General features: G+C 35.2%; 1 protein-coding gene across 2 annotated transcripts in view; it reads right to left on the bottom strand.

Annotated features, from left to right (window-relative positions):
- LOC128985905 (actin-interacting protein 1-like) overlaps positions 1 to 27,813 on the bottom strand; it is a 59,844-nt gene that overhangs the window by 11,213 nt on the left and 20,818 nt on the right. Inside the window, exons 7-14 of one of the 2 annotated variants that reach the window (XM_054405882.1) lie at positions 27,673 to 27,801; positions 18,127 to 18,231; positions 17,618 to 17,720; positions 17,216 to 17,430; positions 14,012 to 14,131; positions 13,189 to 13,347; positions 12,443 to 12,445; positions 9,092 to 9,242 (exon numbers count right to left, since the gene is read on the bottom strand). In XM_054405882.1, the coding sequence (XP_054261857.1) occupies positions 9,092 to 9,242; positions 12,443 to 12,445; positions 13,189 to 13,347; positions 14,012 to 14,131; positions 17,216 to 17,430; positions 17,618 to 17,720; positions 18,127 to 18,231; positions 27,673 to 27,801 (985 nt within the window). Of the gene's footprint in view, positions 1 to 9,091; positions 9,243 to 9,338; positions 9,763 to 12,442; positions 12,446 to 13,188; positions 13,348 to 14,011; positions 14,132 to 17,215; positions 17,431 to 17,617; positions 17,721 to 18,126; positions 18,232 to 27,672; positions 27,802 to 27,813 lie in introns of those variants that run through there. The other variant, XM_054405881.1, reaches the window with a different exon arrangement.

Genomic DNA, 27,813 nt, shown 5'->3' with positions numbered 1-27,813 from the left:
CTTTCTTTTTATCAAAATAATTTTAGAATGAGGCCCTGGGGCCCTTTAAAGTTTTGTATTTCTCCATAAGATTAACATGGAAAACAAAAATTGTTATGAAACTCCAGCTGTTGTCAGTAATTAAAAGTGAGAAGAAAAACATATGTAAATTGTAAACAGTCAATAAGTTTGCTAATTTAAAAGTTTGCTACAAACATTTACTGACTTCTTTGAAAGGAAATAGTTACTATTTGAATTTGGGTTGGCGTAAATATTACAAAAATATTGAAAAGAAAACTGAATTAACACTGTGCTGCATTTAATTCTTAGTAATCATTGAAAGAGCCGATTTGCAAACTATGGAAACATAGGAAAGTCATACAACACCACCAAAGAGAAGAAATAGAATTAATGTTTTTTTATTTTTTTATTTATAATCGTTATTATGGACAACCTAATGTGGCTATGAGTAAGGCTATTTGTAGAAAACACTAAAAAACAAGACCACCTTTTGAAAAATGATCAGATATTTTCCCGGCAAAGAAATGTTACCTATATAGAGGAAGGTTTTACATTATATTTTCGTTTAAACATGCCAAGGACCCAACGACATAGAAATATTGCTGGTCGGACATAATTAGTCAACATACGGCAAGCAATGTAAAACGTAAGGAGCCCAGACAAGGAGCTGGAACAACAGTTACAAAATTACACTGACAAATACAAGAATTCACCAGCATTCACTTGGCGAGATGGCATTAAAATGTCAGAAATGTGCTGCGGTACATTTTAAAGAAGAACAAAGAGGACGAGGCGAAGGATTGTCATCCTGCTGCCATAAAGGAAAAATGAATCTACCACCATACCGAGAAATCTATTATATCCAGAGCCTACTTAAATGGAGCAAATCATTTGAGCAGAAACTACACAGAGAACATTAGATCGTACAACTCTGCGCTCGCAATGGTCAGCACTCGAGGTAAAATTGAAGAACATAACGGTGGAGGGCCTTTCATGTATAAGGTGCACGACACAATTTATCACTCAATTGGCACCTTTCAACCATCAAAAGGGGAGCATCCCACATATGCCCAAATTTATATCTACGACGTTGAAACCGCTGTTCAAGAAAGAATGCTAAACAAAGCTAATGACTCTTGCAGCACTGAACTCATGCACATTTTGACTCATCATTTGGTTGATATTAATCCATACACGCACAAGTTTTCAGCATTATGAGCTCCATCCTGCAAAATACTCCTACTGGCAGCAAAAAGAACTTAGAATGCATATAGCCAACGATCGAGCCTAAGACCAACGTCGATACAATGACGCAACTACTAACGACATTGCTATAATATCCCAATTTAATATTCGTGCGAATTCGCACGGGTTCACCTAGTTAATATTTAATTCCTGACAACAGCTGGAGTTTCAAAACAATGTTTGTTTCCCATGTTAATCTTATGGAGAAATACGAAACTTTAAAGGGTCCCAGGGCCTCACTCTCTAATTATTTACCTAAAAAGAAAGTTTCCTGCACAACTTCACGTTACGCTCTTTCCAATGACACCAAAAACATGTCAATCGGTTCAGTAGTTTCGGATGTGTAATTGTCACAAAAATCCTGCTTGCGTATTAAATAAGTATAGATATAGATAGATGTGACTGTGGACCCAATTTTGTACTAAACACACGCTGTTGTTTGATCTCGAGTAGCCGACCCAGTGTTAGCATCAAGAGGCCAAAAACTAGGAACGTAGCGCCAGCCACGTCCCTTTCACTTTCAGCAATTTTACAACCCTCGCCAACCCTACACATCCAAAGACAGAGAGAGAGAGAGAGAGAGAGAGAGAGAGGGAGAGAGAGAGAGAGAGGGAGAGAGACAGTAAAACAGCTGTCTAGAAGTCGATCGGGTCGACCTAGCCTCGGTCGTCAACTCGCTTTCTTTTTCTTCGCCTACAAGCGTTTGAATAGGGGCGCGGGAAAACTACTTGTGTGATGCGGCACGCGTAATACCGGAAAAGGCCTTCGGGTAGTTCTAGAGCGCCGCCAGAATTGGGTCGCTGGAGTCGCGTTTTAGTTGCCACTTTACTATTGAAGACTCTTAAGTGGAAAAAGAGTTTATGACGAAATATACCCCCACCGCAACAAACCTGCAGACTAAGCAAATTTCTATTTGCCTGATTGGATTTACACTAAAATGACTTCTTGAAAATATCACAGTTATTCCATATTTAAATAGAATAAGTTTAACAAGTACTTAGGTTTGCTGCAACAGGGAGGGTAAAAGTGTGTTTTTTTGTGTAAAATAATAACATTTTATAAATAAATAAATAAATGATTTTTTTCTAATTTGATGCAAATATTTTCATAAACAAGAAAACTACTACAGTTTACTTATTCCCTGGTGTGAGTGAGGGTATACATTCAACTCTAGAAAATACGCTGGTCAACGAACGACAAAGAGCCGCCGATGTCTAGAGTTTCCTTGGATGGGTGGCTGACCGACCGGTGGTCATAGGGTGACGACACAAAGGGGGTGGTAGGCGGGTATCCGTGTCGGCCAGTGAGTCAGTGTTACCGGTGTTACTTCAAAGATGAATTAATGCCCTCGGGGAATCCCGAGGTGGGCGCGGCGCCGCCAGCTCGACACTTGTTTCGGTCACTGGTCTTGGTTGATTGTTTCGTTTTCGTTTTACTATCTTTTGATACTTTTACATAAACGATATAGCCATGATATATTACTAATGAAAATTCAATAAGTACATTGCACACTAGGATAGTTCATGTAAACAGTTGTTACTTAAATAGTTTGGAACTCTGGCCACGTCTATATTCTTCATTAGAGTGAACTTAACTGCAGGCTATTCAATAGACTGTGAAAAAAAACTGTGAATGATTTTATATACTTGGGGTTTGATTTTTTTTTTTATTATTATAGCAAAAACTACCAATCTTTGTCATCCGCGTCATAATTCTTGAGCTAACTAATTCTGCAATGATATACCTTACGTCACAAAACTGTATTAACCCTAGATCCAGTACCTCTGCTCCAACTAGTATTATAACATTGCCGTCCAGGAATCTTTGAACATATAGTTTGACAATAAGTGCATGGATAGTACAGCCGTTTCAACAAGGATTTATTTACTATATGTTTTTAAAACTGAAATTAATTAGAAAACTATTAAAATAAATTAAATTAATTAATTTGATGTGAATTTAGCTTTAGTTAACAACACTCATACAAGTTCATAAACATAAACCAAATATTTTTTTTTACTAGAAACGATTTGCAGGGTCGTCCAGATGAACTTGGAAATAGTACCATAGATAAAAGGAGTAGACATACTCTGTCATACATACATGTCTATACTCCTTTTATCCTTATATTAGTTCATTAGAAAATCTGAATATACAGTAGTGCCGTGCATTTGAAGTACTTACTCAGAACACAGACTTACTTGAGGACAGTTACACAATAAAACGCAAAGATCTACGGAAGTAAAGACTACATTATTTAGTAAAAAAAAGAACAAGGATGCGTCAGTTAGGGCCAGTTAGACAATTGAAGTACACAGAATTGAATCACCATAGTATTGTCCATGCAACAACGTGAGAGGATAAAACATGTACTTCTTCAATTATAATTACATGTTTCTGTGTAAAACCGAAGACGTCTACAGACATTACTAAGAAAAACTTCTCCCCGGTAACACAGGCAATGGGAATTCCTTCTAGACAAGGTTTTCAATAGGCCTACAACAAAATCATAAAACTAAAGATGTTTCTCAGGCTAAGTAGCACACTGTGCACTTCAGCAAATAAATAGTTTACCGAGATAACTATTGCTTACCAAGACAGCAGTGTCATTTAAGGAGAAATAGTACAAACTAATGTCACCAAAAGTCTAAATTCATTCTTTATTTTATTTGTTTAAGAGAGGGAAAAATAGACAACAAAGCTTTAAATAACCGGTATTATCAATTTGTATTTATCTCTCAATTGAATAAATGTAACGGTAGTTACCTCACCACTGTTCACAATATTTGACCCTCCTATTACATAAATATGTTAGTTAATTTAATATACAAACTCGTGTACATGTTGCTCAAATTCGAGCAATTTCAAAGTATTACAGAATTTATTTCAAAACGAAAAAAAGTAATATTCAATGAGTTTAAAAGAGTCAACTCAAAGATCACCAGTAACTGCTGGAGATACTCACAATGTATATACAGTAATCAACATTTTTCCTGTAAATATTTTATCATATTTCATAAATTGGTATTGCATTTTAATGTTTCTACAAATGTTTCCTGACTTATAGCTGCATAAGGTTGTCCATGTTTATCTTATTTATTGATAAACCTATGCATGGCACCACCCTTGTCGCCAGCAGTAAGTTTACAAATTTCAGTAATTTTTTAATAAAGATAAACACTTTTTTGATCATATTAAGGACTTCCTGTTGTCTGTAACAATTTTATTTGTTCAATCGGCGTATTTTTATTTATTTAGTTAAATAAAACATTTATTTCATTGAAGTAAACTAATATAGGCCTATTTATATTCACTGTACTGTGTATAACAAAATATCGATTGAGAAACAAACAATTACACGTAATAAAAACCTCACTAGTCCGCTGCATTGTGATAGCTGAAAATCGTCGGAATGAAAACCGCCGCTACAAGATACAGAAGTTGGTACGCCTGCAGGGCCCACCACAGCTGCGCGCGCCGCTGGCACTGCCGCTCAACACATCCCCACCTAAAAGACGAGCAAGTGGTAAGTCGGTCGGGAGGATTGACGACAAGTTGGTTTCTCGTGTATAATAATTTAGATTTACAGGCCGGTCAACTGGACTGACGATGAAATAACTTGTCGACGTACTGGTTTTCAGTAATTATCTATTTAATTAAAAAAGACGGTCTAGTGGCAAGACGACCAAGTATCTTGTCGGTCAACTGGTGGCCCCCCGTTTGACTTTTTACTTGGGCTATTTTGATGAGAAGATCGTATTTTAACGTTCATACGACCTGAGGACGTGCTCGCTTAGCAGCACGAAACGGCCGCAGTTATTTAATAACTTAAGGATCAATTGAGGCAACAGGTAAATTAAACCTTTTATATTTTTTGCATTATCTTGATCCAGAGGCTAATCCATCATTTTAATATATCCTGCGATCTTGTAGACATTGTCATCATCTTCCATGATTGTGGCAAAGTATTGAAAATCGTTTTCAGTCAACCATACATTATTATCTCCAGTAGTCAAGGCAAATCATCATCTCGCACGGTCACGAACATGTAATCAATGCTCTCTGCGGTTTTGTAGACGTCATCATCATCATTTTTTGTAACTGCAGCCGAAACTTGAAGATCTTTGATGGTCTTGTAGACATTATCATCGTCTCCCACAGTCACAGAAAATCATTGTCTGGTTATGAAAAAATCATCATCGTCCTTCGCAATCACAACAAAAGCGTGAAATTTTACTTTTGAAATCTTCGTAGCAAGGTATTTACCAACGATCACATAAGACCAATAGATGGAGCACGCCTATCTAACTAACATTAAAGCAGGTGAAGCCAGGTCCGCCATCTTATTGTAGGATAGAAGCGCTAGATGTCGATGAAAACGGCACCAAAACTCAATGTTCCGCTTCAAAATAACTCGACATTTAGCCTACTTAGACTTAAGTTATATGGTTGGAACTTCGTATGATAGAAGTCAATAAGTCTATGACACTATTGGTTTTAATTAAAAGCTTAAAAGTTAGTATTTTCTATTTTAAATCTTCAAATAAAGTCGGTACTTTTAAATGAGTTTTAAAACATGACATGAAAAAGTTCGTCGGCTGCTACTTTTTTTATTTTTTGGTCAGGTAAGTTAAAAAACGGTGGATTTTGTAGCTAAAGAGTTGAACCTTTTGGATCATATTTTTTTAAATTTTTAGCTGGCGTAGTTTGGTTGTAATTTAAATTGTATTGTAATATAGGGGCTACCCGCCGCGCCGCGTGGCGTCATGCGGGCAGATTCTGCCTACAACGTCACTTGTAATACAGTTTAGATACTCAAATTTGGAGCTATACAGAAAAGTTACTGAACTAATTAGAAAAAAACGGATTACATATAACTTTTCTTCGTTTTATTCTTTGTATTCATCTAAAAATTAATATTTTTTAGCTCTTTCATAAAAATTAATATGACAGTCAGAATATAAAGGAGAGTTGTATAAAGAGTTTCAGAAATTATCTTGTCACTTTGAAAATTTGTAGATTGTAAACCAAACATCAGAACTTTATCAAACTTAAATACGATGTAGAAACATATATTATAAACAGATTTGTAGCTTTTCAGAATTTTCCTTTCGCCCAAAAAGTTTTTATTGTTAATTATGTAAACTAACTTTTTCTAAGAAACGGTAAACGCTAGAAAAAAAATCAAAAGCGTATTTTGAAGGTCATTGTGTTAAGCTACGTTTCCATTACTACAAGTCACAGGCACAAGTCGCGGCACATGTCGAGGCCATGTGGCGGCACATGTCGCACGTAGTTTGTCATGCCGTTTCCATTCCAGGCACAAGTCCCGCGACTACAACTGGCAGACAAGGTAGTTGCTCTCTTATTGTGAATGTGGCTCCAGGTTCAGTGGCTGATTTTGATTATATTGTGTTCTACAAATCTCCATGGATGACATAACAGCCTCTATTTTTTTTATTTATGGCTGGTGTATACAATGATACAATGAACTAAGAAGAAAAAGACGAAACTGACCTAGATGGAGGAAACGAAAGTTTTTGGCTAAAAGACCATTGGAAGGTGCATTTAAGTTATTGATGAGAGATTTGCGCATACAAAGTGGTTTCGAAAATTTCCTCCGACGAAATTCGAAGTTATAATTACCTGTCATCTATGAGTATGCGGTAGTTTGGAGGACCTGCGCATGCACGAGTTGCAGGCACATGTGCCTGGCCGTTTCCATTTCAACTGGGCACATGTTTTGTCGTGCAGTCGGCGGGCACAAATTTGTGCCGGGCACTTGTGCCGCGACTTGTTCCAGGCTGTTTCCATTCCTACAAATCCGGAGATTTGTGCCGGGCACACAGCGGACACATGTGCCTGGCACAAATTTGTAGGAATGGAAACGTAGCTTTAGTAACACAAATATTTGTAATACAAAGGCGTATTGTCATGGATACCATTGCTATCAACTAACATTTAATTAGCTGCGCGTGCTACTAGGGCTCATCACAGCCGGCAGCCGCCATCTTGTTGTAGATTAGTGAAAAATACTGGCTTCACGTCGCGGCCAACATGCTCCATCTATTGGTCTTATGTGATCGTTGGTATTTACATAACATCCCTAGTTTTGGTGAAAATCCAGCTATCCAAATTTTATCCGAATGTGGTGCAATGATGCAGTCTTAACTGATTCGGATAATTGAAGTGTTACTGTATGACTTTGGCTATTTTTCATTCATGACATCACTTTATACAGTTGACTTTAGCAGGAAATTAATAATGGCAATGCTCTTACTCCTGGAAACAAATTACATGCCTGTTCTATAATATGAAAGCAGAAAGCATTCAGAATTGTTTAGTAGTTTCCTTAATTTAATAATAATTGTCAATTAGACTTACCCAAATAGGGACATTTTTTGTAAACAGATAGGAAAAAAGAAGACTTAATAAGTACTGACTAGGCATGGACAAAGCCTGAAGTTTGTCGAGAAAAAAATCCAATCCTCGAGCCGGGATTACATTTGATTCAGAATTTTGTTGGGACAGAATTTGTTTTAACCGTCAGCAATTTCGCCACATCACGAGTGCCGATTATGACATGATTGCAGGCGATGTCAACAGTATGGTGGGTATCAATAAAACTGTCTTTGTAATTGCACGAGTTTTTCACGATTACCCCGTGATCAGGGGGAGTTATTCATAATTATTGTGAAGCAATCACGGGACATGTTGACAATGGTGCTGTGACTACGAACATGTTAAAGATGGCGCCACCAACACCGGACATGTTCACAAGGGCACTGCAAACACAAAACATGTCAAGAATGGAACTTTAACCACAGGAGATGTGCACGTTGGTGCCATGATTGCGGAAGAAGTTCACAATGGTGCTACAATGACGGATTATATATAATCATGATGACATTGTGATAAGTTCACATTGCAAAAATGTTATTACTTAAAGATAGTACAGCCTTTTTTACTGGTAACCATATCAGGCCTTAAAACATTACACAGCCTTTAACAATGCAGTGGTGGTCGGTTTTGCTGGTGGTGGTAGCCAGCTGTGTTTTATAATTAGACTAAAGTTTCACCGTTAATCTGCAAAAATATGACATTTTTTTGGTTAACACTGTTAACAGTTTTTGTCACCTATGTGATTTTAACCATTGTTGAACAGTGCCACAAAGACTGAATATTGATTTTGTTTGTCAACATTGGTATCTGCAAGAATGTTCGTTCAAGATTTTTAAAACAAACCCTTTTGTGAACAGGAAAATCCTGTCTGTTTCCGTCCTGAAAATCAGGATGTGAATGAAAAAATTGCCTACTGTCCCAATCCCAAATGTAGAGTACAATTCAAACACAAACTTAAAGTAGGAGGCAACTTTCCTTTATAAAGAACATAAAATTGTTCCTAAATTCAGTAGCATAATATTTAGTTATACTTTGAAATTTATATTGCATAATGCCTCGTGACCTACACCTCAGTTCACAAAACAATGTCTCCAATTGAATCATACAAGTCTCCATCTTATTGTATTGGCTATTCAAATTATTCATAGGACACACAGTCCATATGTCTGGTTTGTTGGGTGTTGGGTGGCTATTGCATGTAGGATGGTTAGACGGATGTGGAGTGACACCACAGTGAGTATTTTTTGTTCTTTGCACTTTTTTTTTGTTCTTTGGTGATAAACTTGAACTATGTAAGTCTCAAATTTGGAATAATATAGCCTTTTCAATTTTTAGCATTAGACAAGCGAACCATGAATCTTGAAGACATTGATTGTTGTCAATATTTGTTCTGTTCATAGTAAAAATCTCACCAATTCACATAGAATCATATTTATATACATACTTTTGATGATAGTGTGCTTGTTAGGGAAGGCCACACTCCAGATGATGATGGTAGTGTCTAGACTGCCACTGGCTACTTGTTGAGAGTTGGGAGACCAAGCCACACAGTTGACTCTAGCGTTGTGGAAGCCCCACTCTTTATTGTGTGCCAGCTATAACACAAAATAATGTTACTTGTGATGATAGTGTGTTTGATAGAGAAGGCCACACTCCAGATCATGATGGTAGTGTCTAGACTGCCACTGGCTACTTGTTGAGAGTTGGGAGACCAAGCCACACAGTTGACTCTAGCGTTGTGGAAGCCCCACTCTTTATTGTGTGCCAGCTATAACACAAAATAATGTTACTTGTGATGATAGTGTGTTTGATAGAGAAGGCCACTCTACAGGATGATGATGGTAGTGTCTAGACTGCCACTGGCTACTTGTTGAGAGTTGGGAGACCAAGCCACACAGTTGACTCTAGCGTTGTGGAAGCCCCACTCTTTATTGTGTGCCAGCTATAACACAAAATAATGTTACTTGTGATGATAGTGTGGTTGATAGAGGAGGCCACACTCCATATTATGATGGTAGTGTCTAAACTGCCACTGGCTACTTGTTGAGAGTTGGGAGACCAAGCCACACAGTTGACTCTAGCGTTGTGGAAGCCCCACTCTTTATTGTGTGCCAGCTATAACACAAAATAATGTTACTTGTGATGATAGTGTGATTGATAGAGAAGGCCACACTCCAGATCATGATGGTAGTGTCTAGACTGCCACGGGCTACTTGTTGAGAGTTGGGAGACCAAGCCACACAGTTGATTCTAGCGCTGTGGAAGCCCCACCAGGGCCGGCTAGAGGGTGGGGCAGGGTAGGACAGTGCCCCGGGGCCCAGGGTTCTTAAGGGGGCCCGGACCCGGTCAAAAATAAAATCTTTTCTGTACATGTAAAAAGTCAAAGTAATACTGTCAAAGTATTGCTAAAGTCAAAAATTGTGGCATTGTTTTCCAGTCCACTTTGTAATTTTTGACTGGAATAAAGCAACTGTGAGCACGATAATTATTATTTTTACATGATATATTTATGATATTTTTCAAAGTTGAACTATATACTAACTGGTATCTCCATGTTTCCTATGCCTAAGAGTTTTTTTTTATAAGTTAGGCCTTATTAATTTTTTAATATACTGATGTTTTTATTAATGTTTTTTAATAAAAGATTTCAAATATGTTTATCTATATTATGTCAAGTTTATAAAACTTGTAAATATTTCTGAACTTAAAAATTAGATAGTAATTTTTTTATAACTTTTCATTAAATCTCGTCCTGCTGGAATTAAAAAATCTCGTCTCGTCCATGGCTATTAAATATGTTTGCTTTTAAAAATTAATAAGTTAAATGTTTTAGCCAATGATTTAAGAAGGATCTGTTGTCATTCTCAAGGAACTTCAAGTCACTTTTTAAAGTAATTCAATCCAAATACTACTGTATATCATTATAGTTATACTTGTGTAAACACAATGCTAAAGACACACAGTAAACTACAATTCAAATTTTATTATTTAACAATAAAAATACAAGATACATAAAACTATGTTAAGGCATCTATAAATAATAGGTAATTTTAAAATAAGCATGACTTTTACTTACAGTCTATAGGTCCAAAAGCGGCAAAAGCAAAACATCAAAGGGTTACCATTACTTATTACTGTTAATTATATCACTAATAGCAACCCCGTACTTAAAATGTTACACAACACTACACAGTGTCTCAGCTTAGAGCAAAACACACTTGGAAGAAGGGCAAGAAATTGTCGTTTAAACTACAATATAAGAAACAAAAATATAAGAAGGGTATACATTATGTCTAAAAACAAAACAATCAACAAATTATTCAAAACCTTACATTAGTAAGCTTAAAAAAAGGCAAGAAATACAATTTCCAACCCCTCTCCATTTGTTGCCATTAGAGACCTGTTATAAAGCTATACTTTGCGCAAGGCAGCGACTGAGGGATTAGGACGGTCGGGTGATGTCCCAGGCCCTAAATTAGCCCTCACTCGGCTGCTCTGGGTTTTGACCATGAGTCACCTACCATGGGCTCAATTCATATTTCATAGTTGGTCAAAATGTTTGCATATAAAAAAAATGTTATAGGATGGTTTTCTTTCAGTAAGTGATAGCTTGTGGATTGAAAAGGTGAAATTTAATGCATGTCTGTTGTCTGGTGTTGTGATGGTGTAGATCCATATGTCTGGTTTTTTGGGTGTTGGGTGGCTATTGCATGTAGGATGGTTAGACGGATGTGGAGTGACACCACAGTGAGTATTTTTTGTTCTTTGCACTTTAACGGTCCACAGCAGCTGTCTTGTTGTCCAATGCCAAAAAAAACACCTGATTGCCCTCTTTTGTTGGATGAGAACGTGTTCTAGGTTGAACGCAGTGGATCCCCCCAAGACCTCTGTCATGTCTCAGATGAAATAAAAACAGAGGGAAATGGCAACCTTTGCTTCATCTGTTCCACTTATTTGTTTTATCCTTCGGATGACGTAAATGGCAGAAAAAAGTTTTTTGCATAGTTGGTCTATGTGAGGTTTCCATATTAGTTTGGAGTCAATGATCATGCCAAGGTACTTTGTCTCGTTTTTATTTTCCAGGCCAGGTAGAATGATGTCTGTAGTGGCACTTCTGTTGCTGAAAATAGTTTGTACAGTTTTATTTTGTTAAGATCAAGGTCATTTACTTTGCAGTAGTACTTGGCCTTGTTGAAATGAGCCAGTGTGCTCTTTCTATCATTTCCATTGACTTATTTGCAAGAGCGAACACTGTGTCAACTGTGCACATAACGGTGTGACAGAAACCTTGCACATCTTCTGGCAGGTCATTTGTCAGGAGTAGGAATCTTATTGGTCCCAGTACTCACCCCTGTGGGACACCCCTATATATATCGGTAGTTTATGAATGGGCTTTGCCTGTTGTGTTTTTTCAATGTAGTTTATTCCAACCTGCCGCTTTCTGTGTTTAAGGTAGCTTCTGAACCATCCTGCTTCCTTTCCCCTAACCCCCAGGGCTTCTAGTTTTCTCAGAAGCTATATGCACCATCTATGTACGCTTATCTACACCAATTGGGACAAAACCCCATTCCAATTAGCCAGAAATGTAGTAAAATTGCATTAAAATAAAAGTACTATTATGACTTTAAACAGTCATGAAAACACATTTTCATGGTGGAGATATGACTCCCACAATCTTGGCAACATCATGATCCCATGATCACAGCAATACCTATGATCATCTCTCATTATTGTGTTCTTCTTACTACACGACGACTATGAAAGAGAACCAACAGAACATTGTTAATGAATAGACGCTCTGCTATAGCCTACTAGCAGTCATTCCAAATTTCAAAGTTCAACACAAAATTTATGCAAAGTTCAGAGACTTCTTCCTGGTTATAAAAATTCACATACAATTCCTCGTTTTCCCGATTTTTGGATCAGGTGTCTATGAGAGGATGTGTTTACCCTAGTTAGTATTTCAGAACGCACAGCTTTGTTTTTAATTTAAATACAGTAACTGGTGTAACTTTGTGGATATACATGTACTAATATATATGTAATAAATGTTAATCTACAACTAACTTAATTTCTTCAGAGGGTAACATTTAAAAGACAACATGAAGCGTTTAGTGTGAAGCATTTTTTTTAAATCTCATCAACCAATAGTGTAGAGTATGATTAAGAGTCCTTGGAGGCTAGCAGCCATCTTGGGTTAATTTTTAACGGCTACTAAAAAGTTATTTATCACCCCAAAATATTTTTTTCAAATGCTTAATTGATTGCAATTTAAATATCTAGAACTCTGTGAGATTAGAATTTGTCTTTGTAGTTTTGTAATTGTTTTCAAAGGAAGTCCATGGAGGCTGAAGTACATCTTGGATTTGTCCACTATGAGCAATGTTCATTTTGTTAATTTCAAACAGCCACTGTAAAGTTATTTACCGTCGCAAAATGTTTTTTTTACACCAAAGTGGTTGTAATTTAAATATCTAGGGCACCGTGGGATTAGAAATGTTATTGTAATAACCCTCAGATGGTGAGATTATAAGTGATTACCTCAAACTCAGGAACTTTGTAAAGGATGACTTTGCGGTTAGCATCACACGCCACCAAGTATTGTCCATCTGGTGAGAAGCTGCAGTCAGTGACAGGTCCTAGATGATCACACTCCTTGTGTTCACTGAGCGAGGTGCCAGACAACTTGTACACGTGCACCTGGTACAATAACATACACCAACCATGGTAAATTCAAACTATGAATCCTTAGAAAAATATCTATATGTTTTCAGCACTTTCAGATGGCTGTACTCCCTATTTTTGATGGAAAACAATGTTTAAATTTAGAGATTTCAATCTTACAAGTTTTGAGTCTTGAATCACAAATCTCGAGTCAAAGTACAATTTTGTAAGATTTATGACAGCGTCCATATCAGCGTCTACTAAGAGAATATATTCTGACATTAACTATGATCAACTTTGCGTTAAATAAATTCTAAAACCTATGATTCAAAAAATTTACAAAAGAATCACAGAAATATTAGGAGCATTTTTGCAGTAACAAAAACACCCTGATTTTATACCTCACAATCATGATGATACATCTGTTATTAACAAAAGAAAAATGTTCACTTTACAATTAAAGTCCTGCCTGAAAAAATAAGTAGAAACATTTAATAGTTTTATATTGTTGGAACTCAAACATTCTTAAATTTCATTACATTCAATGCATTTTGTGAATGTAAGGGCTGTAATAGTGTATTTGACACATATGAACTTGATTTTTAGATCCAGCACCAATTTATCCACAAATCAAAATCTTTTCCTGGAATGAGTAGGGTCATTGAGAGCAGGATTTTACACATCACTGGTTGTTATATACCTTGTTGTCGACAGTCCCACCAACAGCCACAAAAGGCTCATCCCCACCAATGGAGACACATGACGGTTCGTACGTCACAGGAATACTGGCCACTTTGCGCTCATTTTGTAACACACAAATCTGAAATCACATAAATATTGCAATTTTGTTTTAGAAAATATATAAAGTGAAAGATTTTAAAGGTTCTAATTTATTTTAGTAAACAAATAATGATTTTAATAAGTACCAGAATTTTAATTTGTACTACAGTAGACTCCCTCTAGTTCGGCCATCTCGGGACCGGACCACTGGCCGGACTACAAAACGGCCGGACTAACCGGAGGTAGTGCATTTTACATGAACAAAATTTAAAAAATATTGTTGCGCAATTATGATATGTTAAGTCATTAACCTTGGTTCAGTAATCAAAACTACAAGGTTTAAAATCACACTTACTTAAGCAAAACAAAAATTACACAACACTGTACGTACAGCAATAAATCACGTAAAGAACAGAACAATAGAAAGTCTAGTACTGCAAGCTACTACTACCGTAGTCAGCATAGGCCACTACTACATATTGTTTCAGAACATTAAGAATGTCGATAAAAACATTACATAACTCATAAAATCATAGTACTTAGTCATAAAGATAATAACGACAGTCGTAAAATAGGATAATGATAGAAACGGATGATGTAAAACACTACTTATTCTTTCTTCTTTGTTCTTTTATTCTTTCTTTGGTTTCTCTTCATCAACACATTAAACTAGTTGCCATGGTTACTAATCACCCAATCACAAACTGTTGTGAGATAGCAAGCGCACATCAGACATAAGTTGTGTAAAGAGCAAGAGCAGATGATAGTCAGCGCAAGCGGATAGCTTGACCTTGAAGCTAATGATGGCTATTTCTTTGTTTTGTTTTAATTTATTTTTGTCAAATAAACCGTGGTGTTTCAAAAACCATAATGTGGGAACCTACCACATAAAAAATGGTCCGAAGTATTAAATTATACACTGCATTACAACATATTAAACTGAAGAAAAACTATTTATAAAAATGTTCTTGGTATTTTTGAGGTTATGTAACATAGTTTACGTAGGTAATATGCAATAATTCACCCATAGAAGCAACCGTCAAATAAACTGACATGAATTGTTTACTACTATGGCCGGAATCTAAACATTCATGTTGAATCCTGTCGAAGGTCATTCGCCCGTGACGATATGACTTGTCCCCCTGAGACCGACGGCCGATCCAAACGAAGCCGAACTAGAGGGGGTCTAATGTACTTGTATTGTAAAGAAAACAAGAGTTTATGGCATGAATTTTAAAAACAAATTGATCAGACAAAGTATATCTTAAATTAACACTAGATTAACTGTTGCTCGAAATCGAGCAAAACTGCAACTTGTAATAAAAAAATAAACAACAAAAACATAAACAGCAAGACCCCAATCAAAGAGTCATTCTAAAGTCTATGACTGTTTAGAAATATCAAAATACTATGTTTTAAAAATTTTTTTAAGTAACCTACAATATTTAAATATAGATCCGCTCTCATACTGCTTTGGTTATCTCTGTATATGTACAGTAGGCGGGTGCACTCTATGACAAACACAGATGTCAACCACACACTATAAAGTGAGCTTTTCAGACCTAATGTAACAAGCCCTCTCTTAACGCCAACCAGTACAACTCATACTATAGCATTGTTAAATTATTTCTAGGATAAATTCCGTTTTAGATGTGTTTAAATTAGGGGCCCCAACCAAAGTCTCCGGTTGGGAACATTAGAGAGTAAGCAAGTGGGTAAGCGATGGATCTAGAACGGATTCTCGTTTAACATTATTAGTTTTTGAAAAGAAACTAAGATTTATTTGGCCAGGTGGTGCTCTGTTTTCAGCTTTAAAAATAGCTGCAACATCTATACAGGTAGCATCATTGTAGCGAGGGAAGTCACTTCTTTTGCTTCTTATTATGTACATATTATTATTTACATAAGAATCTCACTTGACTCCTCGGAGCTCTTGTCACTTCAAATTTCTGCCACAGTTTTTTAAGATTGAGCAAATGGGTTGGCAATGTGACCCTATTTCCCGCATATTTTTTCATTGAATTTTTTCATTGAATTGTGTTTTATACGCTGTTGGGTTCCAGTGCCAACGTCATACTTATACATCTGTGTGTGTTCAGGATGACCTTCTTAAGGAATTATATTACCTACTCGGAGGTAAAACATGTCATGGATCTTGAAATTTTAGATCCCCTGTGTGATCTTCTAATCTAAATAAGCTTCAGAGCTGACCATGGCAAAGGCAGAATTAAATTAAAGAATTTTATCCAAATAATTTCTAGATCTAAGCCTCACAACCCTGTTTTCAGATTGGGATTTTACAATAAGTTCCTGAAAGTATGGTGAATTCCGCAGATGGGGTATACGGTTCTCTCATTTATGGAAACAAAGAGTAACAATTGAACTGTCTAGGCCAGTCTTTTTTTGCTTAAAATGTAAGCCACCACAATGTAAAAATTTAACATTCATTTGTCTGAGGTTGGATGTATCACCGTGGCGATACTGCCACTCTGTAATCTTCAAATTATATTCCATTGGGAGGTTGATGGAAGCGGCCACGTTCGCGTTTCCTCCAGCCACTCACAGTTCTTTGTCTTACTAGTGGCATTTAATTTTAAATTTAGATCAAATATGAAAGTTATCCAAACAACAGAAAACACTGCAACAGAATTTTGATATACATTGTAAATTACATGATATGGTAATATAACGGGTAACTGCAAAGTAAATAATCACTTTCATTCATTTTATCACACCGAACTGTGACCAAACAAACATGATAATTAACAGATGTTTAAATAAAAATATAAATTCCGGCTTTGGTCCGGAAGAAATAAGTCCTACAGTCCGTGGTTAACCTTAAAAACTATTTCAAACTACGTCCATATGTTTAGTTGTAAACAAAGGGAATTGAGTTTGATCTAATGTCAACAGATAACGCCGCCAATCCCAAACTTTATCCCTGAACTGTGATGTCCTTTCTTAATATTCTGATGTATTTGCACATATATGTAAAAATACCTTAAATTTGACACCTCAAAGGTTAAAATCTGTCAAGCCGTTATCGAGTTATGACTGTGAAAAGAAAACTGCTTGCTTATTAATATATAGATAATATTAGATAACATAATAAGGAGGTGTTCACCTCCTTGATGGTGGCAGCTACTATGACGTCTCCCTTAACATCCATGCCCCGAGGTTGGGATCCCAGCTGTACGTTGACACTGGTGTACGCCTTGATAGCAGTGTCCACCTGCTTCACACTGTCATCAATGCCACAAGTGTACATCAGGCCGTTCACTGTTCTCATGCTGTTTATTTGATTTCCGTGGCCTAATCCTGCTACTCTCTCCGTCTCACCTATTGATCAACATGATAAATAACAATGTTTTAAAATGAATTATATAACTAGTTTAATTTGGTCTCCATCCAACAGTTTGGTTTGGATTTATAAACAATTTCCATGACCTTCATCATAACTTGCTATGAATTGAATTTCAGTAACATTTTCGTCTTGTACAGGATCCTATTCAAAGAACGAACCTACCTGTCTTAGCATCCCAGGTTGTTATGAAACCATCGTGAGAGCCAGTGTAGATTGTGCTGCGATCTGGACTCAGAGTCAACACTGTTATGGGCTTGTTGTGTCCCTGAAAGTAAGTGATTTCATAAAAATACTATTCACCACTAAAATTCTATTAGCGATTTTCCCTGTAGGGAAGTAGCTATTACCGTAGGTCTCATGGTAATACTTAAGCTTGAGACCAATTTACTTTTGTCATTTTTATGTCCCCAGAGACCAAAACACTATTTGTTCAAATGTTTATATATGTATATATATCTATATATAGATATATATATGTGTCCGTGAACGCAATAACTCACTTTTTTAAACTTGATAAAATTTTTATCAGTTGAAAATGTGTGAATTTGCTAATTAGTTGTACAATGATCTCGCTTACTAAAGTAACTGGATAATATTTATGTTCTGGAAATGGAAATTTAAAACTAGTTTGTTCAAGTAATAAATATGAAAATGTGCCTTGAAATGCTTACCTTAACCACCCTGATTGGTTTGTCTGGGTTGTTGACGTCCAGGTAGGAGATGAAGCCACTGAGAGACACAGTCAGGAGATGTTGACATTGCCACAAACACGACACCTGTGGGCAAACACAACACTATCTAGTGACTCTGTTTAGCAACGTTTTGATTGAATAAAGAGGTTGCAGATATCCGAATGAATTTAGATCTCATTTGGTTTGATTTGCATATGTGGATATCACCACTAAACGTTAAATATCAGATTTTTTCGGGAACACTATATATTTTGATGTTTTCGAATGGATACAAAATCTTCATAATTATCATTGGTTTTCCCCAAGATGTCAAATTACGTTATGTTTCCAACGACGTAACAGCAGTTGACGAGCAATTGTCTATGACAAACAACAAGCCATTCATAAGAGCGTTATCACCGTCAAAAATAATCAAATCAACAAATAAATACTTTAAAAACGGTGGATATACTACATATCAACGATTCGCATTACGATGAATCAGAAACAAGGCGATTATTTCAATACACTATCATCACACTGGATTATGAAAAAGTGGATTTGAAACAAGTATAATCAAGCAAAGTAGCGCCAAACCCTATATTTTAAACTTTCTTTCTCGAATTTTACTTTTGGCTTGCCTAATATATTGGCAAACTTAACGACGAAGACATAAGTATAATGCAATACTAAATTGTTAGGTAATTTATCGGCTGTTCCCTTGTTTTTGCTTTATGATTAATCTAGAACAAAGCAGAAATAATGCAGAAAAGGCCCACTGAGTTCAAAATAAAAGTGAACATGAGATTATAATGATATTTGTAAGTATATCCTTTTACTATTAGTGCTGCAAGGAGGTGTGTACTATTTTTTTTTCAAGTGAAATTCCAGGTTTTTCCTGGATTTAAAAGTTTTTACAGGTTTCCACGTGAATGTTAAGCTGTAAACCATAACCTCTCCCGCAGTCACAGAAACGTTATCATGGTCACACTTCAGCGATCGTACCAAATCCTGAATATCTCCTGCTGTCACGGATACATCATCATAGTATTTCGCGATTTTGACAAAATTCTGGACATCTCCCACAGTTTGTATATATTATCACCGTCTCCTACGGTCATAGAAACGTCATCATAGTCCTCCAGGTTTGCTGAAAATGTGTGAATTTTTCTATTGCGCAAACTTTGCAGAGGAGTTTTACGTTTGCGATCCTAAAAGCTCCGTTCGAGCTCCATTTTCCGACTTTGTGTTCAATCCCTTGGGCTTGTAGGCCAAGGGATTGAACAATTAATTATAATAATTCATTAATTATTAAAATATGAAGTACCTTTAATTAATTGTAATAATTAATTTACACTCTAGTTATAATTGACATGTCATCTGTTACATGAGCTATGTTCAAATTTGTAATGTTTTTTATGGCAAATAAAGAGTTTGAGTTTGAGTTTAAAGTCTATGCTACAACTAAATGTCCATTATTTCCTCTGCCACTTGGATCAGTAATAGTGTTCCCATTTCTATTAAAAGAAAACACTAATGCGTGTTGTGTTTGTAATAATTTAGACTAAGTTGGTAAAATTTGGTTTAGGTTTGTACCTTTAATTTGCTTACTATTTATTATAATAAGTTAAGCCTAGATTAAATACTTATAGCAAGACAAATGATTAATCTGAAGAATTTCTTAACAATACAAATTTAATGAACTAAAAATAAGATATTACAATGATGAATGGGTAACGGTAAATGAACAGATAACAGATAAGTTAAGTTATAGGGTTGCCATCTTTGGTTTAGCCTAGCTCAGTAAAAACAGAACAATGAGTTTACAATTTAGTTTAAATACATAAATCACAGGGAGGGGAACTCGGCTGGCTAAAAAGATCTTCAAATATTTTAATTTATGAAATAAAATATGTCAATTATTATGAAAAATGGAATAATTTTGATATTGCTCTTAGGCTTGGATAGGTAAATTAAATAAGTCCAACAATGAATAGACTAGGTGAAAAATTTATCAAAGTTGAATTTAGTTCTCTTGTCAAATTGTTTTTCTGGGATTATTCTTGATGAAATAAAATAGTTTTTGAATTCAAATAATTAGGTTCGATGATCAGAAAGTAAATAAAATAGGTCTATTAAGTTGAATTTCTTGAAGGTAGGCTAAGCCTATACAAAATGGAGAGTTCTCACCAGATCTTCAGTAATAGTGTCCAATTTATATAAATCTTGAGGTGGCAGTACAATTTTGAAATGAAAAAAATGTATATATAAAAGCTAAACTGTTCTTCGGTTATTAAGTTAATGTTCAGTTAAATAATTTTGATCACTGACTTTATAAATATTAGGGATTATACCCTCACTTAATTTAAGGTGTTGATGCTGCCATGTCCCAATAGAGAAGGAGGAAAAATTTTAATTTTACACAGGATGATCAGAGTTCATTGTTGAAGCCAGCTGTCTTCTTTCTTCATCACTTGCACATGCACTAAATATTCAGGCTTTTGGATATTAATTTAATGTTGGGGTTTTAGGAATAATTTATACTATATTAATAATTTTGGATAAAAGTGTTATTGCAACTATGGAATTAATTACAGGTTACAGTTTTTTATTAATAATAATTGTTGAATATATACAATATATTTTAAAATGTGATGATGGTTTCTGAGGGGTGATTAAAGGATAATATAATTTAAATTTACTATTAATTTTCTGACAATTTATTTAAATAGGCTAAATGGCGAATTTTGGTACAATAAAAGAAGAATTATTATATAACTAAAGAATGAATGTAGTGAAAGGTCTAAAAATGACATGTAACATTGCAATTATCCCCTCAGAAATTTTTATCTGAGAACTCAATGAAAAATTTCGATAAAATGTGAAATGTCATGATGATACAGAAGTATGAAATAAAACATCTTAAAGTTAGAATGATAAACATTAAATGATTGATTATCTTGGAAGTTGACTTATATCTATAGGAAAAAACAAGTTTTTGAAAAGGGAACAAAACATAAAAACATTTGAAAATTAAAACAAACAAAAGATAATTACTGTACATTGTAGTAAATTGGGGAGTAAGGATAATAGGTTTTCGAGCATAGAAAATAACATTTGTATCTTCTTGGGGATTTGGAGAATAGTATTAATATGAGATGGATGGGGTATGCACTCGCGATTAGTGTCCGGTATCACAGTTTATATGGGTATTCTTGAGAACGCACTCGCGATTATTGTCTATTCTGCATACACGGTAACTGTATCTTCTGTATGTTTTGGTTTGTGGGATCTTGATGTGTCGGTTATATATTTTTTTTGTTGTGTAAAATGTGGCATAGTCCATAAATTGTTTAGTTCATATTCGTTCAATTGGAAAATTCCTGGCGTTTCAGAGAAAATATGTTTATATTTGAGAATCGGGTTACCTAACTTGGCTCGTTGTGTATCACTTAATAATTTATTATCTTTTAAAGATTCTTTAACTTCGGATTCAGTTATACTGTCCATCAATTGATTATTATTATTATTTGGTTGGTGCTCATAATGAAAATCCTTGTTATGTATATTTTTATTGTTATAACTGCCCTTAATATCGGGATCTGGCCTGTGGCTGTAATTATCAACAATGAAACAAGTGATTCCTTCAGTAAAAACTCGATCAAACTTCATTACAATATCTTGGTTATTTATATTCATTTTGATATTATCATTAACAAAGTTCACCTTCGCCTTCATGCTTTCTAAGCTATCACATCCTAAAATCACTGGTCTATAAAGATTTGGTACGAGCATAAACTGTAGATTGATGGTTTGTCCACTGATATTAATGGGAATGTATAAGATATGGGTGATACGTTTGGTTTTAGAGCCTGTAGCTGTACGTATTGTGGTGTTAGTTAGAGGTAACTGTTCGAATTTTCCCATAGAGTGATGGTTCTCTTTAACAAAATTCTCGGAAATGCAACTTATATTAGCACCGCTATCAATTAATGCGTGTGTTGAACATTTGGATATCTGTATTGGAATTTCGGGACAATTGATTGAATATGTATTTTGTTCATTTTCTTGTTTATTATTTTCTTCTTCATTGTTCATTAAAAATTCTTGGTCACAATATATGTTATTTAAAATTACAATTTTTTCTATTTCTTTATTTAAAATTTGGTTAGTTTCTTCTTTATTGTTTGGCCGTCCGAGGTTTAAATAAGTTTTCGCTGCGAATTCTGCAGAAAGGTGAGACGTGTCCTCCTCGCTGCACCGGCCGTGAATTGCAGCGCTTAGAAGTTTGAAGTCCCCACAGCCTGGTGATTTGGGGAATTGGGTGTTGATAAGTTCTGTCGACTTTGTTGTTGGCCGAACATACTACACACTTGGTTTTGTTCTTGTGTGGGATAATTACGTGGTGGTGATCTATTTGGTTGATTTTGTTGTCCGCGTGGATAGTTGTTGGTGGGTTGATGGTATGGAGGTCTGTTCTCTTGACTTTGATATCTGTTCTGGCCCTGTTCCTGGTATCTGTTACTGTTATGGTGATTAGGTTGTTGGTGATATGGTGGACGATGGTTTTGGTGATGATTGGGACGGTAGGCGTTGTGATTGATGTTGTTGTCTCTTCTGCTATGTTGATTTCTGTACTGATTATTGTCTTGTTCTCTCGGAGGTTGAGGATTTGTGTTCCTGGTTCTTCGGTTAGGATCACGCAAGTCTTCACGTTCTAGCAGCGTAATAAATCCCTTGATGGTAGTGATGTTCTGTACAGCTCTTGCGTCATTAATCAGTTGGTCAAAACATTCAGACAAGATCAAAACAATTTCGTTTTCTGGTATGGGTGGGGTCATAGATTGAAGCGTTATGGCCCTTTCCATAAAAAAATCTGCTCTTGACAAACTGCCGTTTGATTTGTAGCGTTCCGTTTCAATTTTTCTCTTGATGTACTGCTGCACGTCACGGCTCCAATATTTCAGGCGGAATTCATTTGCAAAATTTTCCCAATTGTAGATGTCTTCCCTGATGAGCTGGAACCATCTCGCTGCATGATGTTCGAGGCTTACTTCGATAATTTCTCGGAGATTTTCAACCGCATCAGATGAATTTAGGTAGCGCTGTGCACTCCTGTCATAGTATCGTTTCAATTTCAATAAAAATTCATTAGGATTGTGACTTTTCCCATTAAATTTTGGTAATGTCCGGTTGGAAAGAATCGGATCACTGCTTGGACAGATAACATTTATGTTTCCATTGTGTGGTATTGTTGTTTGAAATTTTTGTTGTGAAATTTGGTTTACTGTGTCTGTTAATCGACTGATTTCATTTTGTTGCTGGTTGAGGGAATCAGTGTTCTGTTTGATTTGTGGAATAATTTTGTTTTCCAGGTCTAATATAGATTCTTTAAATTTTTCATCATCTTCTTTTTTTGATATTAGATTCTCATTTTGAATCTGTATTTTGAGGTTTTTAGCTTGTTCATCTAATTTATTTACAAAATAATTGCTTATTTGGGATGATTGATTTTTAAGGGCATTTTCAAAAGTTTGACCTTGACTTGTCACCCTTGTCTCAATTTCATGAATGAATTCTTGCCGGGTGCGCTGATTTTCAGTTTGGCATTTATGTTCAATATTTTGCATTTTTACTGCCGTGTTTTGATGTAATTTGATTGACTGATCTAATTTAATATTCATTTGAGATTGAGTTTCAAATAATTCCTCTATTTTTCCTTCGGTTACTTGAAAACGTTGATTGAACTTGTTTTCAAGTTGTTCGGTTAACTTGTCAAATTTTAAGTTCATTTCTTTATGGGATTGTTCAATTTGATTTCCCAGATCGGATTTAATTCCTCTTATTTCTTGAAATAAACCCGTAAGAAGGCAAGTAATGTCTGGGTTTGCCGTTTGAAATTGTTGCACAGTTTTGGAATCGTCATTTACGCCATTATCAGCATCAGCTGTTAACGTTACTACGTTTTCATTACTCATTTGACAGTCTTTAAAAGATGAATGAAGCGGGCTGATTACACTTTGGGAAGGTTCTCGAGTGGTGCTGCTACTAGCGGCTACTTCAGTAACTACGACCTCTTGTTGAATGGATTTGGAGTCGGCGTTGATGATGTCAAAATGGCTGCCGCCGTCGTCGTCTGGGTCGTCTGTAACTGTCACTTCGCCGTGTTCGTGTTGTGTCGTCATTGTGTGTAGATTATGCGTACTCGGTGGAATAAATGTGTTTTGCGTATCTTCTATGTCATGGAGGGTTTCTTGCATAATATTTGATACCGGTGGAATGTTTGTGTTGTGTACAAATGCGTCAATGTCGCCTTCGTCCTCTGAACTATTGAATGCAATGTCGTGTAGGTTATCAGAGTTCATTGTGTTTGGGTATTTTCTAGGCCGTCGGAAATTATATCTATGCTCTGTCATTTATCATTGGGGACGCTTATTGCAGGGAGGGATAACTTATTACTAACATAAAATGCTTATATTCAATATACTTAGATTAGGCTAGTTGCAATAACGAGATATTTGAAGACCTTTTGTAGCCAATACGTTGGACGCCATTAAAAGAAAACACTAATGCGTGTTGTGTTTGTAATAATTTAGACTAAGTTGGTAAAATTTGGTTTAGGTTTGTACCTTTAATTTGCTTACTATTTATTATAATAAGTTAAGCCTAGATTAAATACTTATAGCAAGACAAATGATTAATCTGAAGAATTTCTTAACAATACAAATTTAATGAACTAAAAATAAGATATTACAATGATGAATGGGTAACGGTAAATGAACAGATAACAGATAAGTTAAGTTATAGGGTTGCCATCTTTGGTTTAGCCTAGCTCAGTAAAAACAGAACAATGAGTTTACAATTTAGTTTAAATACATAAATCTCAGGGAGGGGAACTCGGCTGGCTAAAAAGATCTTCAAATATTTTAATTTATGAAATAAAATATGTCAATTATTATGAAAAATGGAATAATTTTGATATTGCTCTTAGGCTTGGATAGGTAAATTAAATAAGTCCAACAATGAATAGACTAGGTGAAAAATTTATCAAAGTTGAATTTAGTTCTCTTGTCAAATTGTTTTTCTGGGATTATTCTTGATGAAATAAAATAGTTTTTGAATTCAAATAATTAGGTTCGATGATCAGAAAGTAAATAAAATAGGTCTATTAAGTTGAATTTCTTGAAGGTAGGCTAAGCCTATACAAAATGGAGAGTTCTCACCAGATCTTCAGTAATAGTGTCCAATTTATATAAATCTTGAGGTGGCAGTACGTACAATTTTGAAATGAAAAAAATGTATATATAAAAGCTAAACTGTTCTTCTGTTATTAAGTTAATGTTCAGTTAAATAATTTTGATCACTGACTTTATAAATATTAGGGATTATACCCTCACTTAATTTAAGGTGTTGATGCTGCCATGTCCCAATAGAGAAGGAGGAAAAATTTTAATTTTACACAGGATGATCAGAGTTCATTGTTGAAGCCAGCTGTCTTCTTTCTTCATCACTTGCACATGCACTAAATATTCAGGCTTTTGGATATTAATTTAATGTTGGGGTTTTAGGAATAATTTATACTATATTAATAATTTTGGATAAAAGTGTTATTGCAACTATGGAATTAATTACAGGTTACAGTTTTTTATTAATAATAATTGTTGAATATATACAATATATTTTAAAATGTGATGATGGTTTCTGAGGGGTGATTAAAGGATAATATAATTTAAATTTACTATTAATTTTCTGACAATTTATTTAAATAGGCTAAATGGTGAATTTTGGTACAATAAAAGAAGAATTATTATATAACTAAAGAATGAATGTAGTGAAAGGTCTAAAAATGACATGTAACATTGCACTATTCAACATCCTACAAGTATCAAGATTTGGTTGCATGAATCCTTTAGTCCACCCGTCAGCTATTTTATCATCCGACAACAGACGAAAACCGCTAAAACTGTTGTTAATTGGGGGTTATATTGATTCAGTTCTTACAAGACACTGAGTTTAACAATAAAGTTGTTGGTTTAGATTACTCACACCACATTTCCTCACGTCATGGAGACGGATTATTGGCCAAAAGTAATCTGTGGGTTAAGTGTAGAAAACATCACCAATACATTAAGCTAGGCTAGGCTCTAACTCCCAATGCTGACGAGTTAACTAGCCATACCTCGGAAAAGGATTATATCTTACATTTACTGAACAGCTAACTCTCCCTGAAACTTGTTTACCACCAAACACAATCAAAATAGTGTAATAGGCCTATTATAATTTGTTATGTTTGAAACCTACAACCTATAACCAATGATTATAGATTATAGACTAGGATTAGATATCTATGTTCTTGCCAGGCCACTAGAGGTTTGGGTCTGGGTCTACCCCCCGACCCACAAAATTACCTCATAACCCTGCAACAGGTAAAAAAAAAAACAGTACAGTGAGATTTTTTTAATTATTGCCTGGCGGGTAGGCAGTTTCAAACTAGTCAGGTATACTAGATAAAATTAAAATAAATAAAAATTAACTTAATTTATCAATCTTAACCCTCCCAGTGTCAAACATCGATGCATCGATGGTAATGACACGCTCTGGGGTGTCAAGCGTCGATGCATCAATGGTAGAGCAGACGGTTACCTATTGTCTTTTAACTCAGTCAATTTCAGTCCGATTTGGACTGGATTGATATCACTGTAAACAGCAAAAAACTGGCTTTCTTCTGGTGTCTGTTTCACAACCTTACTTTTGTTTGTCTGTTACCAGATGTTTTGAGACAAAGACAATGTTTTGGTTGCCGTTTTGCGTGTTGTTGTTGTTGTTTACAAGTTGTTTGTTACTATATTTTCTTTATTGAAAACTGATTTTTATCTGTTTAGACTACATATTTAGATGTGCAAAATAATCAGTGATGACTAACTTGTTGGTTTGATGTGTTTGCAGTAATATATTTGAAGGTTATGTGTAATGGCAGTAAAGTCTTTGTAATAGGCCTAGTGAGTGATTTTGCTACTATTCCTCGATCATATTTATGACTCTTGGCTGTCCTAAAAATTAAGTTAACCATACTAAAATTCATATTTTCTTTTTTGCTATAATATTTAGAAATAAATGGCTATTTCAGATTTTCATTTAGTTACAATTACTCATAAAAATAGGGGCACGAACATTTTTTTCAAATTTTGTATTTTTTATCCTTCTAAGTATTTTTTTTATGATAAAATAGTTATAAAAACCTAATTATTTGTGCTGAATCATATTGTGCATATATTTAGCTGCACAAAAATATATAACAAGGTATAGTATTTTACAAAGTTTAGTTAGTTAGTTTTTATTTAGTTATTTTACAAAGTAGATTTGTTACATTTTTTAATAAATATTACTGCAAAATGCCCAAAAATCGTCTGACACCACACAAAAAATGACCGACACCAGGAGGGTTAAAAGAAGTTATCCATAATAATTTCTTAGGTTGAAAATTATTTGGCTAAGTACGTCGTAACTCGTAACATTTATTTGACACACAACAGTGCCTCAACTCACTTGCTGATCCTCCACCTGTGATCCCATAACAAACTCTGACACCACAGAGCGAGTCTCCACATCCCACAGCTTGCAAGTCTTGTCACCCGACACTGTCAACAGCTGAGTGCCATCTGGTTTCCATGCAACCTGCAACACAGT

The sequence above is a fragment of the Macrosteles quadrilineatus genome, unplaced genomic scaffold (assembly GCF_028750875.1).
Source record: "Macrosteles quadrilineatus isolate MER2022 unplaced genomic scaffold, UCM_ALF_1.0 Scaffold_2__2_contigs__length_208266976, whole genome shotgun sequence".
Classification (NCBI taxonomy): Eukaryota; Metazoa; Arthropoda; class Insecta; order Hemiptera; family Cicadellidae; genus Macrosteles; species Macrosteles quadrilineatus.
Note: the sequence above shows the minus strand (reverse complement) of the source record. Positions and strands in the feature narration are given on the sequence as shown.